Below are 18,899 nucleotides of genomic sequence, written 5' to 3'. Positions count from 1 at the left end.
TTGGTCACATCAGGTGGGTGTCCAGGAATCCCTTCGCAAAGGGAGGGGTACAGGAGAGACTGAATGTGGGAGCCAAAGAGGAGGGAAGGGTTGGGGAGGGAGAGCTGTGGAGATGGTCAGAGAGGGAGATAGGTAGAGTGGTGAAGGAGGGAATGTGGAGCTTAGGGACAGGCTTCTGAAAGTATGGCTGCCAAATTGAAGAATGATGAGAGAGGGGTGTAGGGATCAGAAAGGGTTACAGAGATGAAGAGAAGTGTGGGGGTCTGCTGTTGGGTTGAATTATCAATAAATCTCCGGTGAAATGTCAACTATGAAGTGCTGGATTCAGAATTAACTTTGGAAACAGCTTAATCCAGCCTCATGTATTTGTAAAAACACCACCCCCTTCACTCAATTCCTCCATCACTGCCACATATGCTCTAGGATGAGTCTTTTTATTCCAGAACGAAGGAGATCTATTCTTTTTTTAAATAGGATGTCATGGTCCAGTCCGTGAAGTCCGCATTCCGGTTCACGGTCCAGTCCATGGACTCAAGACTCCGGGTCTTCTAGCTGTCCTTTGTTTTGGTTGAGTTAATCATAGGCACCTGATTCGCATCTTGAGGCTTGGAATATAAGTAGCCTTGGAGTTGTGTGTGCGTGTGCGTGTGCGCTGCTGGTTAGGCTTGTCAAGATTTCTTGGGAGCAACCTGTTGGTGTAAGGCAAGAGTGGACACTTGCCATCTTTAGGCTCTGTTGGAGAACCATCACTTCATGGAGCCTTGCTGTTGCTAGTTGGAGCGGTCTTTGTGGTATGGATTTGGCTGTTTCCTGGGCAAGCTGAGTGTCTGCCAGCTACTCTGAGCTAGGTAGGGATATGGCTCTTTCTGTAGCCAGCTGATGTTGCTGGCTGTAACTGTGACTTAGAGCAACCCCAATGCAGAGATGGAACTGTCTGTTGTTCTTTAGTGTTTGTCTCTTGTCCTTGTCTCTGTGGGGTAAGTCAGGCTGTTCTGTCATTGCCCTGCAGGGGGATCTGTCTTGTCTTGTCCTTGCCTCTGTGGGGTAAGTCAGGCTGTTCTGCTGTTGCCCTGTGGGGGGTCCTGTCTTGTCTTTGCTTCTGTTGGGTAAGTCTGGGTGTTCTGTTGTTAACCAATGGATGGACCTGTCCCACCTTGGTGTGGAGATAAATTTGAGTCCTGGCTTGTCTAAGGATAAGTCCTGGCTCTGTCTATGTACTGTTCAGACTCATGTTAGTGTTGTGTTAAAGGAGAGTCCTGGCTTTTTGAAAGAAAATTCCTGGCTCTATGTTGATGTACAGTTCCCAGTCTGTTTCTGAGCTCCAGCCTCTGAGTTAACAGCCTCTGCATTCCAAGACCCCAGGCTCCAGACCCCAGCAGTCATATCATGTCATGTTCTTCTCCTCATCTGTGCGGTAATTATGCCTCATCACACCTCATTAGTGGGACAGAAGCATAGTCACATTGTTTATTCCAGGGACTAGCTGATTGAGCTTATGCCAGCTGGTTTAGCGAGCAGAGTGGCGGACACCCCTGCTGAAATCTGGAGGAAAACACGGAGGATGTGGAGGGGGATCACAAAGGTGAAGAAAGAGGACTGGGTCGAGACAACAGAGACTTAGGAAGAAAAGGAGTTCAGTGGGTAATAAAATGGATGAGTTCACAGTGCTAGCCAAGTGTCAGAGAACATTTCGGGAGTGCAGTGTTATGTGCTTTACTGGAACGGAGCTGCACGAGGACATACCCGATCAAATCTTTTCCATGGACCGTTCAGGCTGACCAGAAGTGCACTGAGAGTGGTAAGTGTAAGGGAGTTGGGTGCTTACTGTTCTGGTTAACAACAGATGGTGCAATCTGGGTCATATTACGATTGAGGAATGTGTTTGTAGACTGGATATTGAACTTTTTACTGTTGGAGCCTGGCCATATTCCACCGAGATACAACACTGGGTGGCACGGGAGGTTGTTCCTGCCTGTGGCCATCGAACTTTGCAGCTCCTCCTGTGGAGGGTCAGACAGCCCAAGCCAATAGGCTGGTCCTGGACTTATTTCTATCTGGCATAGTTTGCATTTTGTTGTTTGATTGTTTGTGGTTTTTGTATTGCTATATTTATGCTCTATTCTTGGTTGGTGTAGCTGTAACTAAACCCAATTTCCCTCGGGGTTAATAAAATATGTATGTCTATCTATCTACCACCCCACCAGCTTCTGTGTCCAGCACATAATTCTCTGTAACTTCTGCCATCTCCAATGGGATCCCACAACATCTTCCCCACCCCCTATTTTCTGCTTAACACAGGGATTGCCCCTTATGTGACTCCCTTGTCTATTCGTCCCTCCTCACTGATTGCCTCCTGGCACTTATCCTAACAAGCAGAACAAGTGCTACCCCTGCCCCTAAACCACCTCCCTCACTACCATTCAGGGCAGCAAAACAGTCACTTCATCTGTGAGTCTGCTGGGATCATTACTATGTCTGGTGCTCCTGTATATCGGTGAGACCCGCCGTAGATTGAGACACAGCTTCACCGAGCACCTACACTCAATCCACCAGAGGATACAGGATCGCCCAGTGGCCACGTATTTTAATTCCACTTCCCATTCCTATTCCAACATGTCAATCCCTGGCCTCTTCTACTGTTGTGTTGAGGTCACACTCAGCTTGGAAGAACAACACCTTGTATTCCTTTTGGGTAGCTTCCAGCCTGATGGCATGAACATTGATTTCTCAAACTTCCAGTAATGCCTCCCCGTCTCCTTCACCTTTTCCCATTCCTTTGTCCCTCTTTCACCTTATCATCTTGCCTGCCCATCATCTCCCTCTGGTGTTCCTCCCTTTTCTTTCTTCCATGGCATTCTGTTCTTTCCTGTCAGACTCTCCCTTCTCCAGCCCTGTATCTCTTTCACCAATCAACTTCCCAGCTCGTTACTTCACCACTCCCCCTCCTGGTCACCTATCACCTTGTATTTCTCCCTCCCCTCCCCAATGTTTCAGCTCTACCTCTCATCTTTTTTTCTCTATTCCTGCTGAAGGGTTTCAGCCTGAACCAGCAAATGTACTTGTTTATTTTTATGTTGTCTTCGACTTCTCTTATCAGACACAGTTGTCTCATCCTCCCTTTAGAATGCTGCTGCTTCTTTGGGATGAACCACTTCTAAATCTTCCAAATTACTTCCAGAAACTCCTCCTATTGCTGCTGTACCATCATTCCTGCTTGGGTCCCTTTCTGATCAACATCATGTCTCTGCAGTTCCCTTTAATCAGCTGCAATATTAATACATCTGAATTTAGCTTCTCCCTCTCAAACTGCAGTATGTGTTCTGTCATTTATGATGACTACGTCTTAAGGGTTCCTTTACATTGAGCTCCCTAATCCAATCTGGTTCATTACATGGCACTCAATCCAAAATTGCCTTGTATCTGGTGGGCAACTTCCAACTTGCACCCTGGCATTATATTTACTGAGTCCATTTCCAACACGTCCCTACCCTTTCCTGATCTGTCTCTATCACTGGAGACAGCATATCCACTGATATCTTTTATGAACCCACTGATTCCCACAGCTAACTGCACTATACCTCTTCCCAGCCTGTCACTTGTTAAAATGTCACCCCCTATTCTTAGTTTCTGTCTTCACCGTATCTGCTCTCAGGATGAGAATTTTCATTCCATAATGAATGAGATGTCTTCCTCCTTTAAAGAAAGGGGCTTTCTTTCCTCCACCATCAATGCTGCTGTCACCTGCATGTCTTCCATTTTGTGCATGGCTGCCTTCACCCCATCCTCCAGGCACCCCACAAGGAGAGGGTTCCTCACCCTATTGCATCACCCCACTAGTTTCCATGTCCAGCACTTGTCCTCTGTAACTTCCACCATCTCCAACAGGATGCCCACCACCAAGCACATGTTCTCCCTCTCAACTTTTTGCTTTCCACAGTGATCACTCTCTCCACCACTCTCTTGTCAATATGTCCCTCCCACAGATCTCCCTCCTGGTACTTACCCTTGCAAATGGAACAAGTGTCATACCTGCTCCCCACAATGCCCTCCTGTCTACGATACTGGGCCCCAAACAGACCTTCCAGGTGAGGTGACATTTCACCTGGAAGTCTGTTGTGGTCATCTTCTGTACCTGGTCAGACCCAACGTAACTTGGGAGATTGCTTCACCGAGCATCTACACTCCATCTGCCAGAAAAAATGGGATCTCCCGGTGGCCACTCATTCCCATTCTACCCCTCATTCCCATTCCAACTTGTCAGTCTATGGACTCCTCTACGGCCACAATGAGGCCATAGTCCGTTTTGAGGAACAACATCTTGTAGTCCATCTGTGTATCCTCCAAATTGTTGGCATGAATATCAATTTCTCAAACTTCTGGTAATTGCCCTCCTCTCCCCCCCATCATTACTCCCCTATTTTTGTTTCCCTCTCACCATATCTCCTTACCTGCCCATCACCTCAATTTCCTTTTTTTCCATGGTTTTTCTATCCTCTCAACAGATTTTCACTCCTCCAGCTCTTTATCTTTTTCTAACAATCAACATCCCAGCTCTTTTCTTCACCCCTCCTGGTTTCACATATCTGCTACCACCTTCTACTTCTTTCTCCTCTTCCCCACCTTCTTGCTCTGACTTCTCAACTTTTTTGTTTCTGTGCTGATGAAGTGTCTCAGCCTGAAACATTGACTGTTTACTCTTTTCCATAGATGCTACCTGGCCTGCTGAGTTCCTCCAGCATTTAGTGTATGTGACTCTGTGCTAATTTGCTTGTGATAGGTAGCAATCTAGAATAATACCACTTTGGTTCTGCTTTTTAATTTGGTCCCCAGCTGCTCAAATTCCCTCAACAAAACCTCTTTCTCTCTTCTTCCAATCTAATCTAATCTACTCTATGTCATTGGCCCACACATCAAACACAACAACCAGATTTTTCCCCTCTCACTTCAAATTCTTCTGCAGGTTAAGTGAAATGTCCTGAACTCTGTCACCAGATAATAAAGCCTTTGGGACGCTCAATCCTTATGACTATACTAACTCCAATTGCAAATAGGTTTCCCTTCTCTTCCCCGTCTTGAATGGCTACCTGTACTATGGTGCCATGGACAAGTTGCTCATCCTTCCTACAGCCACCACACCCATCCTCATAAGAAGCAACAATCTCAGACCTGTTAGACAAACTGAAGGGCTGAGACTCCTCCAACACTACCTCCTGGATTGCCTTACTTGTCTCACTCACAATCACTCCCTTTTGTCCCTGGCCACAGACTGAACTGGAAGCAATTAATGTAATTGGTGTCTTAATGAAAACTATTTTCCTACAGTGCCATTGTAGCTACACTCTGGCCAGCACCCTAGCTCCATGCCAAGTTATTTGTGGATCAGTGGGAAGGCTTTGTCAGAAGGCTGGATTCTGTTTTGGTATAGCAAATTTGTTCATGCTTGCTTTTATTCCTGTCTGCAACTCCATTGCATCTCTGTCTGCTGTTTCTATTGGTTCTTTCATTGATTCTTTAAAATGTTCATTGTGCCTCTGTTAGGAGCTGCTTTTGAATGTTTCCTTGTCATATTCCACAAACTAAATGATCTCTGGGTGCATCATTAAGCCCATCACTGAGCTAATAATGCTCAGCCAAGCTTTTCAATTCACCCACACATGCTGAAATGGACTGGCCTTCCTTTTGACGCTGCCTATGAAAGCTAAAGCATTCTGCAATGATCAGTGGTTTTGGTTCTAACTGTTCCTGCATTTCCTTCACAATTTCAGCAAAGCCCATTTCTACTGGTTTGGTCTCTAAACAAATTGTATGCCTTTAAATCCAATGCACTCAGCAAAATTGTTGCTTTTTTTCTCATTGGCTATTTCATTTGCTTCAAAATTCTGCTCAATTCCCTCAGTAAACAAAATCCAGTTGTCTATTGTGGAATCAAATGTGTCTATTTTTCCAAAGGAGCCTGCCATTTCTGCTTTTTATACAAAAAAAAATTGATTATATTACCTGGTTCTCATTGTTTATGATTTAGAGACACGTGCTGCGCTGTATTTTTTTTAAAACTAACATCTCACTGTGCTTTGCAAAAACTTCAACGAATCGTTGAGCTTCAGATAGGTAGCTGCTTTACATTCATTTTAAAGATAGCTTGTCTGTACAGTAACACACACAAAAATTGCTGGTGAATGCAGCAGGCCAGGCAGCATCTATAGGAAGAGGTACAGTCAGTGTTTCAGGCCAAGGCCCTTCGTCAGGGCTAACTGAAAGAAGAGATAGTAAGAGATTGAATAAGAGCCCGAAATGTCAACTGTACCTCTTCCTATAGATGCTGCCTGGTCTGCTGCGTTCACCAGCAATTTTTATGTGTGTTGGTTGAAATTCCAGCATCTGCAGATTACCTCATGTTTATCTCTACAGTTACGTTTTGTATCTCCAAAACATAAAATTTTATTGCAAGAAAAAGATGTGATCCTGGGAGAGTGGGGTCATAGTTTTGTATTTAATTTGCAAGATATGTGTAATGAATGTGGTGGCATAATGAAGAAAGTCATTTACATACTTTTACATAAAACCCACAACATGTTATGTGAAGAACAAAGGATACTTAATCAAACAATGTATTTACAATACTACTCAAATATTATTGATTAAATACACAACCGACTCAAGGAAGCATCTTAAAGGCAAGTAAGAATCTGAGTCCTTGCAGTGGATCTGAACTAAATTGAGGGTGTTTGGGAACATCATGAGTTTGATTTCAATACAAGTTCCTTCATAAAGCAGAGATTCAAAGCATTACTCTGAGAACTGAGAGTACACTACAGTAAAACTCTTCATCCTCATCTCACTCTTTCATCTCTTGCCCAACTTTCCCTGTTTTCTCCTCTATCCCCCTTCACCCCTTTACTCCAACACACTCACATGGTCTTTGTCCCAATCACCACTCCGACTGTGGGAAGCTGGAATGTGTGTGCAGGGTATCAGATGTGAGTTAGAGCTTGGCAAGATAGAACCTGTTCTTGTCTGGAAGGAGGCATAAGGCTCCAGTTGGCTACCTCAACTGTGGAGGAATGTGCAAGTTATTCCATCACTCGACTACTCACCCCTTCCATTGCTGTGTATCTATCCTGAAAGTCCCTGCCTTTACCTTGTAGATTGTTCCTTCACTGTCACAGCTTCCTCTCAGATCCTGGGATTTACTGTTTGATTAGTCTTTGCAAGTACTTGCAATGTGTTCTGCAGATGGTGCATAGTACAGCTATGGTACACTATTGGGAGTACTTTAATATCTCTTTATCCAGTCTTTGAAACAATGTCAGCCATATCAGACAGCAATGTCAAAGAGTACCTTTTATTCCACAAGTGCAGACTGTAATATTTCTGATTATTCCACTGTGATCTCTTTCTAATCCCAAGTGGACTCACCCTTACCAACCAGTGTATCGCTGTTTACTGTGGCCTGTACCCAACACCAGGATTGTTCTTGTGGGACAGGCAGGAACACCAACCACACCCACTCTGTATGGACAGAACAGCAGAGATGACCAGCCCCATACTGAGAAGCCAAACTCTTAACGTGTTTGACATCATGGAAGGATAGTGTGGTGGGCAGCAGGGGCCCTGCATGTTGGGAGGAGCGGTGTTGCAGGTGTGGAACACTGGGGAGGGGCCAGGCTGGCGCAGCCTTGCAAGTGTGAGGGGCAATGCTGACAGGGTCCAGCACTGGATCCTTTTAGGAAACTCTCCCAAGTGGAGAAACTCTCAGGGAGTGCCCCATTGTGGGAGAGCTGGAAGTGGGAGGCCCCTGATGTTTGGAAGAGCTGTGCTGAGGGAGGAGTGCAATGTGGGTGGGTGATGGGGTGGTGGTCATTACTGATACAGGCGAAAACTGTTGATATCTGCGTTTCTCTCACTGAGGCAGTGATGTCAGGGTGCAACTGTCCAGTTGGTGGAATATCCAGTAAAGTTAGTGTTCTCCTGAATATCAGGGCAAGATCTAAGAGCAAAGGTGGATTAGTCATGGTTGTGCTATCTTGCTGTGTAGAGTCTGGCATTTTACTAATCACGTACAATCAATAATCTCCATACTTACACCACAAGGTTAGTGTGAGTGTCTGCTCCGATGAAACAGATGGGTAACTGACTCTGCAGGTGAGACTTTGCCCGTGGTGTTTAGGTGCTGGGTTCATGGTCAGAACTGAAGTATATGTCAGAGTGTCACCCCACTGAGTCATTCTGCTTCAGCTTGAAGCTGAAACATCAGTGGGGGCGTCCCAGGTTAACGTGGGTGTCATTTTCTCACACGTAGATTTGAAGGTGCAGGTTATTTTCACAGGCTTTCCTGCAACCATTTCAGTGGCAAATATCGAAGGTTTATCTGTGAAATCTAACACAGAGAAATGGATCCTTTTAGATAATTGTCACCAGATGGATCAGTTCAATAGAAATTGCAGTCCACAAGAGAAATGATGTTTACAAGAACAATTCATGAACTGGGAGGGTGGAAGGTTCAGGAAAGATTAAAAGGCTGAGCTCATTAGGAAAGGGAACACTGAAGGGGAATGTATAGAGGCCTTTCATCTGTCTGAGGAAAGGATAATATGGACAAAATTCCAATTTACATTCAAAGCAAATTTATTAACAAAGTATGTACACTATATGTCATCATGTACTACCCTGAGATTCTTTTCCTTGTGGACATTCACAGAAGCTACAAGGAATCAGTGGAAAACTAATCAATGATGAAAAAAGCAATATACAAAGAAGACAAACTATACAAATACAAAATAAAACAGAAGAAATTAATATTGAGGACATGAATTGCAGAGTCCTTGGACGTGAGTCAGAAAGTTATGGAATCAGTTCAGTGTTGAGGTGAGTAAAGTTACCCACACTGTTTTAGGAGTCTGATGGTATACTGTTGGAATAACCATTTTAATAACTGTTCTGAATCTGGCGGTGTGGGACCTAAGGCTCCTGTACCTCCTTTGCAATGTCAGCAGTGAGAAGAACCAGTAAGGTGGAATCTTTTTAGCCAGAGAGTGGTGAATCTGTGGGATGCTCTGCCACAAACTACGTTGGAGGTGAAGTCTGTGGGTATTTAAAGCAGAAGTTGATAGTTTCATGCTTGGTCGGGGCATCAAAAGATATTGCGAGAAGGAAAGTGTGTGACGTTGAGTGGGATGTGGGATCAGCCATGATGGAATGGCAAAGACACGATGGGCTGAATGGCCTAATTCTGCTCCTAGGTTTTATGGTCTTATGGTAAAAGTCAGCATGGCCTGGATGGTGGGGGTCCTTAATGATGAAACTGCTTTCTCATGGCAGTTTTCCTTGTAGATTTGCTCAATGGTAGGGAGGGCTTTTCCTGTGATGGACTGGGCTATATCCACTGCTGCTTGTTGGTTTTCAGTTCATGGTCATGGGTGATCTATACCAGTCTGTGATGCTTCCAGTCAGGATACTCTCCACTGTGCATCGATAGAACTTCGTCAGAGTTTCAGATGACATGATGAATCTTCACAAACTTTTAAGAATGTAGAGGTGCTGTGATGCCTTCATTGTCATAGCACTTATGTCTGATATCAGAACAGATCTTCTGAACTGATAACACCAAGGAATTTAAAGTTACAGACCCTCTTCACTTTGAGTTTTCCAGCGAGGGCTGGCTCACGGACCTCCAGTTTCCTCCTCCTGTAGTCAATCATCAGCTCTTAGGTTTAACTGATGTTGAGTGCGTGGTTGTCATTATAGTACTACTCAACCAGATTTTCAATCCCCCCCTCCCCATTTGCTAATTTATCACCCCCTTTGATCTGGCCAACGATGGTGGTTTTGTCAGCAAACATGAGTGTGGCATTGGCACTCAGCTTCACTGTCATAAGTATAAAGTGAGTAGAGCAGAGGGTGAAGCGCACAACCTTTTGGTACCTATACTGATGGTGATAGTAGAGGAGATGTTGCTGCTTATCCAAAACTGGGGCAAAACTGAACAAGGAGGTATTGAGGCCTAGGTCTTGGAGCCTGTTATTTAGCTTTGAGAGGGTGATGGTACTGAATAAAGAGCTGTAGTCAATAAGGAGCGTACTGATGGATGCATCTTCACCATCCATATGTTCTAGGGCTGAGTGAAGAGCCAATGAAATGGCACTTGCTGTTGACCTGTTGCGGTGCTAGGAAAATTGGAGTGGATCCAAGTCACTCCTCAGCCATGTTCTAAGTTAGAACCCCAGTTTGAAGAAAACACACTCCACTAATTTTAAACTAACCCTTGTCTGTAGCAGGGTTAAAAACAACTTGCGTCAATCCCAAATGAAACCCAAAGCAAATGCTGTAAAGCATGGCCGAGCCTTACTGTGTACATTGTTTTTAAGTTGCTCATTTCTAGTCAATGGTGAAACCATCATTTATTGTCCCAAAGGAATGAATGCTGCGACTTCTGTTGTAGAGAAGTTACTGAGCGGTGAGGTCTACAATGACTGGTGTGGCCTAGTTTGGTGTGTCGTGTGCAGTTCTGGTCACCTACTTACAGAAAAATATCAATAAGACTGAAAGAATGCAGAAAAACATTACAAGGAGATTGCCAGTACTTAAAGACCTGAGATATATGGGAATGTTAAACAGGTTAGGACTTTACTCCTTGGATCATAGAAGAATGAGAGGAAATTTGATGGAAATACACAAAATTATGAAGAAGATAGATAGGGAGAATGCAAGGAGGCTTTTTCTTCTGAGCTTGGATGAGACTAGAGATAGAGATAATAATTTAAGGGTAAAAGGTGAAATGTTTCAGAGAAACATCAGGATGGTGAAGAGATGTGACTTTGTGGAATGATAATTCGTGACAAATAGGGTAGTTTGATTACCTCAAACTGCTGAGTTCCTGGGATTTTCACATGCAACAATCTCTGGAGTTTACAGAGAATTGTGTGGAAAAACAACAAAAAAAAATCCATCTGTGGGTGAAAACACCCTGCTAGTGGAAGAAATGGAGCAGGATGACCAGACTGGTGTGAGCTGACAGGAAGGCAACAGTAACTCAAATAACCATGTTTCAACAAAGTTACACTGAAGTGCATTTCTGATCGCAAAACACATTGAACAGGAAGTGGTTGTCTACTGCAGCAGAGGACTGTAAACAGTACAGTCACTGGCCACTTGCTTAGGTACTGGAGATAACTAATAAAGTGGCCCACATAAAAATTGCTGGTGAACGCAGCAGGCCAGGCAGCATCTATAGGAAGAGGTACAGTTGATGTTTCGGGCAGAGACCCTTCGTCAGGATAGTGGCCACTGACTTTACAACCCTATTTTTTTGTATTGAGGTAAACATGATCTGACAGATCTGAGGGAGTTACTGATCTGAGAACATAGAGAGACAGAATCAAAACATGTAAGAAATGATCATCAGGTGCACATCAGAGTTTGCATTGCTCCTGGGCTGAGTGGGGTTATCAGATTACTAATGTTCAGGTCCTGCATTGTATCAAATTGTGTTGTGTTGGTGTTAACTGTCATAGTTTTGATTCCATCTTATTGGCTACTGAATGTAGATAGATACTTAATCATAAAGCTGCACTCACCAGAAACATGAAGCTGTATGACTGGGTAGTCAAAATTGTGATCATTCGTAAATTCTATTCTGAAAAAATAAGGGCCTCTATCTTCCTCTTCAATGTTGTTTATAACCAGGGAGCAGTCACTGTCATACAGATCTCCAGTCAGCTGAGTTCGATGTTGGAATTTTGATGACTCATATGCATGATCTCTAGAGTGAAAGACTATAGAATTTGCTTTCCATTCCACGTTATTGAACCACACTCCGGTTCGCAGTTCATTTTCCAGACTCGATGGGTATCTGTAGTGGCATGGAATCCAGGCACACAAGCCCCTCTGTGCTGTCACTTCTGTTGGAATGTCAGCTCTCCACTCTTCAGACACCACAGCTGAGGTGAGAAATATCAATATTTAGCAAGGGATGACTTGAAGATTCAACAGACTTGACATGTTCCCCCTCTGTCTGTGTACACAATGAGGCACTCCTCAGAATAGAGAAAAAACAGGATATGGGAATAAATACCATCAATGGAGAGAAATGGACAGTGATCATTTCAGGTTGAGACTATTCAAAGCAATCCGAATGACAGCTCTGAACCTAAATCACTGTCCATTTTCTTCCTTAAATGCTGCTTGAGACACTAAGTTCTTGCAACTTTTTGTCAGCTTCTCCAGATTGCAGCATCTCTTGTACCTCTATGGGAATAGTTAGTTGTTCATTGATTCCTGGAGATCAAGACCCTTTCTTATTTAATATGACAGTAAAATCGCCCATCTAATACTCCCGTGTTCAATCCCATCAGTCCACTCCTCCTACAACTACTTTGTAACCCTGCAGCATATTCCCCCTCACATTATCCATCACATTCATGTTTGATTTTTGGACAGCAAAGAGTGATTACCAGTTCGTGTGGAAACTAAAGACTTGGAGGAGGTGGTGAGGTGTGGTGGGGAACCATGCGATTACAGGAAGGATGTGCAAACCCCACACAAATATAAACCAGGGTCAGGATTGAATCTGGGTTGCTGCTGACTCCACCACCTATTCCCATTGCCATCCGCACACTAACCTGCCCGTCGTCAAACTACTTCATTGCTATGAAGAAGGTGAATATTATTTTGAAAAACAATATCTCAGTTCCGCTGAGTAACTAACTACTAAATGGAATGAAATAACTCCTCAGAGTTGTCTCCCACGTGCACTCCCCTGTTTTCATCTCGGCTTCTTCTCCCTTTGTTCACCATTCCCATCCACTCCCCCTTGTCCCTCCTGCACCTGTCCATCAGTTTCCTCTCTCCAGTCACCTCACAGCCTCTGTCCCACCCATGTTCCTGACACTGATTCTTGACCCTTTCCTCCTCTCATCAGTCCCAATGCAGAACCTCAACCTGAAACATCAACAAAGCCATTTGACCAGCTGAGTCTTTCTGGCGTCTGATTTCTTGCTGAAGGATTGTTCACATAGTTAGAAATGATTGACAAATTCCGTGAAGGTTTTAAAGGCAAATAAAGATCAGAATCCCTATGCCAGTTCTCAAGTACACTGACAGAATGCAGGAATAGTATAGACTTGATGTCAATACTGGTTCCTTAAAAAAAGCACATATTCAAAAGCATCACTGTGGTGTACTGAAGGTGTCCAACACTAAGCTTCTGGTCTAAAGCTATAATCCTCCCCTCCTAGCTAGTTGGAGAGGAGTCATGGACAAAATACAGCAGATATGTAAAATCCCTTGAAACTTACCATCAGACATGTCTCTGAAAGATTCTGAGATTTATCTGGTAGAACAGGCATACTAACTCCTGCATCCTGGAGGAAGTTAACATTAAGTCCAAAGCCACAATTGTGACCCAACACCAATTGTGATGGGTCAGCCACATCATCTGTATGCCTGACTCCTGTTTGCCTGACCAACTCCTGCTTGGCAATTCAAGGATGCAAAGTGCACTCCTGGAGGCCACAGCAACCTGAATGGATGGGAGAAATTAGCACAGGACAGGAAAAGCTGGAGTCAACAATGGGACTGCACAGCTTGAAGAATACCTCCACCATGTCACTGAGATTAAGTGGCTTCAACGTAAGGAGAAGACCTTACTAGCTACAACCATCACCACTTCACTGACCTACACCTTCAAACACTGCGATAGGACTGGTGAAGGATCGGCCTCTTCAGTCATCTCAAGACCCAGAAGTGACCAGATCAAACACCAGGAGATTATTATCCTTCTCAAATCCATTCTCCTGCCTTCTCCTTGTAACCTTTGAGTTCCTTACTAATCAAGAACCTATCAATCTCAGCTTTAAGTACACCTAATCAATTGGCCTCCACAACTGTCTGTGGCAATTAATTGTACAGATTCACTACACTCTGGCTAAAGAAATTCCTCGTCCTCTTCTCTGTTCTGAAGGGATGATTCTGTTTGGAGATTGTACCCCTGGTCCAAGACTCTACCACTATAAGAAATGTCCTCTCCACGTCCACTATGAGGAACAAAGTACCAGAGGAAGTTGTTTGAGGCAGATAGATTAACCACATATGGACAGAACATGGAGAGGAGCTGTTTAGCAGGATATGGGGCAGAAGTGGCCAAATGTTGAGATGAAGGGTCTTGGCCCAAAATGTTTATTCCCTTCCAGAGATGCTTGCTGACCTGCTGAATTCCTTCAGCATTTTGTGTGTGTTTCTCAAGATTTCCAGCATCTGGAGAAACTCTTGTGTTTATGAATAATTTAGATGGGAATCTTGGTCAGCAGGAACAATTTGGGCTGCAGGGCCTGTTTATGTGTTGTACGACTCTGGCTCTGTCGGCTGACCAGCCGGACACACAGTCCCGTCCCCTACTCAGCCCTGAGTACCCTGGTTAGTGACACACCGGCCAGACTAGAGGAAAATCAGGGATTTGCTGCCCCAGCTGCCGCTGATTTACCTTGAAGTGGCAGGAGGAAGAACACCTTTCTGATTGTTCCCCGATCCAGCATATTCTGTCAGTTTTCCACCCTTAGACTGAAAAAGAAAATAGTTACAATAAATCTCTAGCAAACTGCTGTGGTTCCAACATCAGTGTGAGAAACAAAAAAGATTCCCAGACTGTGCCATGTTATTCCCATTAGTAATCCCACACGTTTCAAATTCATTCCCTTTTAATGTTGTACTGGACATTTTAAAGGGAGCTTTGAAAACGATGACACATGAAAGAGGAACTTGGCCCCTGTGAATCAGAAGGCAACAGGAAACTGACACAAGGTGGTGAAGGAGGCGTTTGGCATCTTGGTCCTCATTGGTCAGAACTGTGAGACCAGAAGTTAGAATGTTATCTTAAAGCTGTACAAGTTGTTGGTAGATGGCGTTTGTGCTGTTCCGGTCACCCAGCTACAGGAAGGATGCCATTTAGCTGGAGAGAATGCAGTAAAGATTCACAAGGATGTCACGGGGATTGGAGGGTTTGTGTTACGAGGACAGACTTGACAGGCTGGGATGGTTTTCTATGAAAGGGGTGATGTTATTAATTATTATAAATGATGAGGGGAAAGATTGCAGGCACATCTCAGTCCCCTGAGGTTCGGTGACAAAGTAGTTCGCACAACACTTTACAGTACCAGTGACCGGGGTTCAATTCCCACTGCTCCCTGTCAGAGGTTTGTACATTCTGTGTGGCTTCCTTATAGATCCAACACACACTGGTAGATTAATTGGTCTACTTCTGCTCCTATATAATAGTCTTATGGTCTTAACTTTACCCTAACAAGTGTGACGTGATGCAGTTTGGCATGTCAATGCTTGCACTAAATGGTAGGGCCCCAAGGAAAGGTGACGAGCAGAGATCTTTGAAGAATGCTAGAGATCTCAGCATATGACACAGTATGTCTGACTCATTGAGTTCCTTCAGCATTTTCTATGTATCGCTCAAAACCTCCAACATCTGCAAAATCACTTGTAGTCACTTGAGACCATTGGTGTCTGACGGTGGTAACATAGGTGGATGGGATAGTGAAAGAGGCATACGGTATACTTCCCGTCATGGGCCAGTGTGCACAATATAACAGTTGGGATGATATGTTGCAATGTTTCAAGCCACTGGTCAGACTGCACTTGGAGAACTGCGTGAAGTTATGGTCATCGCACAACACAGAGTAAGTTATTGTGCTGGGGAGAACTCAGTAGAGATTCACCAAAATGACTCCTGGATTGGAGGACATCCATTTTCTTTTCCCTCTCTCCCCCTCTCTCTCTGTCTCCCCCTCTCCCACCTTCTTCTTTCCCTACCTCCTCTCCCGCTCTCCCCTATCTCACTCACCCCCCCCACCTCCTCCTCTCTCTTCCGTCTCTCTCCCTCTTTTCCTCTTCCTCTCCCTCACCCTCACCTTCTCCCTCCATCTCGCACACTGTTTCTCTCACTCCCTCTCTGAAGTGAAGGATGACAAGGGGTGACCTGATAGGAATAGAATGCTAGGAGGGGCACAGAGAGGGTTGATCACGAGAACGTACTTCTGTCATTGGTGATGTGTCAGCAACAAGAGGATGCAGGGCTAAGGTGCCAAGGAGGGGTTTCAAAGGGGGTGTGAGAGGAAATTATTTTCAGCCTGTTTAGTTTTGAATGAATTGCCAGAGATGCTCCAGGCAGATACATTCAATATGTTAAAGAGGCATTGGAACAGGCATGAGAATGGGCAGGAACAGAAGGATACAGACCTAAAGCGGGCAAAAGGGCAGATGAGACAGCAGGAGTGTGGAGGGCTGGAGAGTCCATTGCTGTCCTGAATAAGGCCAGGAATTGAGAACCACAAACAAGTCCACCAATAAACAGGACATAGAAACCCACAAAGTCCACCAATGATCGGACTCTGTACAACGTCTCACTACCATTAAACAGGACATAGAACCCCAAAAATTGCATCAATGATCAGACTCTGATGATGTGAAACGTTGTACAGTTCTTACCACAGTTGGTTGCAAGCATGGAATTACATACCCAGGATCAGTCCACTGCTCGTCTCCAGAGTTAATCAGACAGACACATCAGGGGTCACTGCCCTCTCCTGCAGCAGCTTCACTGTGTGGATAAAATTGTTGAAGAGAATACTTAAATCAGGAAAGGGAAACAAAAAGAGGAAGTATTCACAAATGATTAACACATTCAATCCAACAGTGACATTATTTTAGCTAAGCCTAGGGACTGCTGCACTGTGGGAGAGGTCTCTCAGGCAGAACCCTCCCTCTCTCTGTAACCCCACTCTGGACCACACACCCCTCCCACTCTCTGTAACCCCACTCTGGACCATGCACACCCCTCCCACTCTCTGTAACCCCACTCTGGACCATGCACACCCCTCCCACTCTCTGTAACCCCACTCTGGACCGCACACCCCTCCCACTCTCTGTAACCCCACTCTGGACCGCACACCCCTCCCACTCTCTGTAACCCCACTCTGGACCACACACCCCTCCCACTCTCTGTAACCCCACTCTGGACCACGCACACCTCCCTCTCTCTGTAACCCCACTCTGGACCACACACTCATTCCTGTCTCTGCAACCCCACCCCCTCTGGACCAGTTGTCTCATCCAATTTTCGGAGTCTCTTGATCAATAAATAGGGATGATGAACGGAATCCAGCTGATAGTTTCAAAAAGGCAAGTGATTTGAGACCACGTCAGGATTGAAGGTGCAGCCCAGATAGGTTAATTGGCCATTTTAAACCATTCCGACTGTACAGCTATTCAGTACAGCCTGAGAGGAACTGACAGGAATATACGAATACGTTATGGGTGTTGGGATCACCCCATAAACTGTCAGATTTAGACTCGATGGGCCAAATGTCTCCAATGTCTCAAGGAGATACGGAATTGTAAACAGACTGGACTGAGAGTTGTTGAGCAACAGGAAAGAGTTAAATCTGAAAATGTTATCTTTCAGAGTGAATGAAAGTACAGAGTGGATCAGATCACTGAACTGTTCCCATAACCAACAGACTCACTTTCAAGGACTTTTCATCCCAGGTTCTTGATACTTATTGTTTCTTTTCTCTGTTGTATTGGCACAGTTTGTTCTCTTTGCACATCAGCTGATTGTCAGTCCTTTTGGGTGCGGTCTTTCATTGACTCTATTGTGCTTCTTGGAGTTACTGTGTATGCCCACATAAAATTCATTGTCAGCAAGGATCCATTAGAATGTGCTTCATATAGGCCGATCTCTCTATTAAATGTAGACGTTAAAATTTTAACTAAAGTTTTGGCCCATAGGTTGGAGAATATGTTTACCTTTAATTATCCTTGAAGATCAATCTGGTTTTATTAAAAAGCGCCTTCCCTTCTTTAATGTTAGGTGTCTTTTTAATATCCTATATTCATCTTCATCAGGGATTCCTGAATGTGTTATTTCTCTTGATGCTGAAAAGACGTTTGACCAGGTGGAGTGACACTATTTATTTGCGGTTTTAGAAAAAATTGATTTTGGACATAATTTTATTAAGTGGATTAAGATACTATATTCTCATCTATTTGCATCAGTTTTGACTAATTCTCAGCAATCCCAACCGTTTGACCTTAAACATGGCACCCGGCAAGGATGCCCTTTAAGTCCTCTGCTATTTGAGCTGGCTATCATTGACAATTGCGATTCGCAGTTGTACTGAATTGACTGGGATCTGGAGGGGCGGTCTTGAGCATAAAGTCTCTTTATACGCCAATGATTTGTTACTTTGTTTATCAAATCCGACCACCTCCTTACCTTTGATGTTTTCACTTCTTAATAAATTTAGTCAGTTATCCAGATGCAAACTTAATCTATATAAGAGTGAACTTTTCCCGATAAATAAAGAAGCGCAAGCATTAGAATTTCAAAATCTCCCATTTAAAGTAGTAAACAGTTGTTTTACTTATCTGGGTATTATAGTATCAAGGAATTATAATTGCCTTTTTGATGAGAATTTCAATACTTTTAAATTTTACAAAACAGAGTCTAGCACAGTGGTCACCTTTATCTATGTCTTTAATCTGGTAAATTAATGTAATTAAAATGTATATTCTTCCTAAATTTTTATACTTATTTCAATTTTTACGTACATTTATCCTAAAGTTTTTTTTTTTGATTCTTTAGATTCTATTATCTCGTCATACCTGTGGAAGGGTAAACAGTCTAGACTTCATAAAGCTCATCTTCAAAAGCCTAAAGGAGAAGGTGGCTTTGCGTTGCCTAATTTTCGTTCATAATATTGGGCAGCCAATATTCGCAAAATTATCTTTTGGTCCTACTTTTATAACCAGTCTGTTTGTCCAACATGGGTGGCAATGGAATTGAATGCTTATAAGAAATTATCTATTCCAGCTTTACTTGAATTTACACCTCCTTG

At 43.9% G+C, this 18,899-nt stretch overlaps 1 protein-coding gene across 1 annotated transcript in view; it reads right to left on the bottom strand.

Moving 5' to 3' along the window:
* The window catches only part of LOC140201666 (myeloid cell surface antigen CD33-like), an 89,259-nt gene extending 74,728 nt beyond the window's left edge, over nucleotides 1–14,531 (bottom strand). Inside the window, exons 1-2 of the mRNA XM_072266130.1 lie at nucleotides 14,477–14,531; nucleotides 11,621–11,936 (exon numbers count right to left, since the gene is read on the bottom strand). Of these exons, the coding sequence (XP_072122231.1) occupies nucleotides 11,621–11,936; nucleotides 14,477–14,528 (368 nt within the window). The 5' untranslated portion in view covers nucleotides 14,529–14,531. The remainder of the gene's footprint in view (nucleotides 1–11,620; nucleotides 11,937–14,476) is intronic.
* Between the last annotated feature and the right edge of the window lie 4,368 nt (nucleotides 14,532–18,899).

The sequence above is a fragment of the Mobula birostris genome, chromosome 8 (genome assembly GCF_030028105.1).
Source record: "Mobula birostris isolate sMobBir1 chromosome 8, sMobBir1.hap1, whole genome shotgun sequence".
Lineage (NCBI taxonomy): Eukaryota > Metazoa > Chordata > Chondrichthyes > Myliobatiformes > Myliobatidae > Mobula > Mobula birostris.
This window is presented reverse-complemented; position numbering and strand designations above follow the sequence as displayed.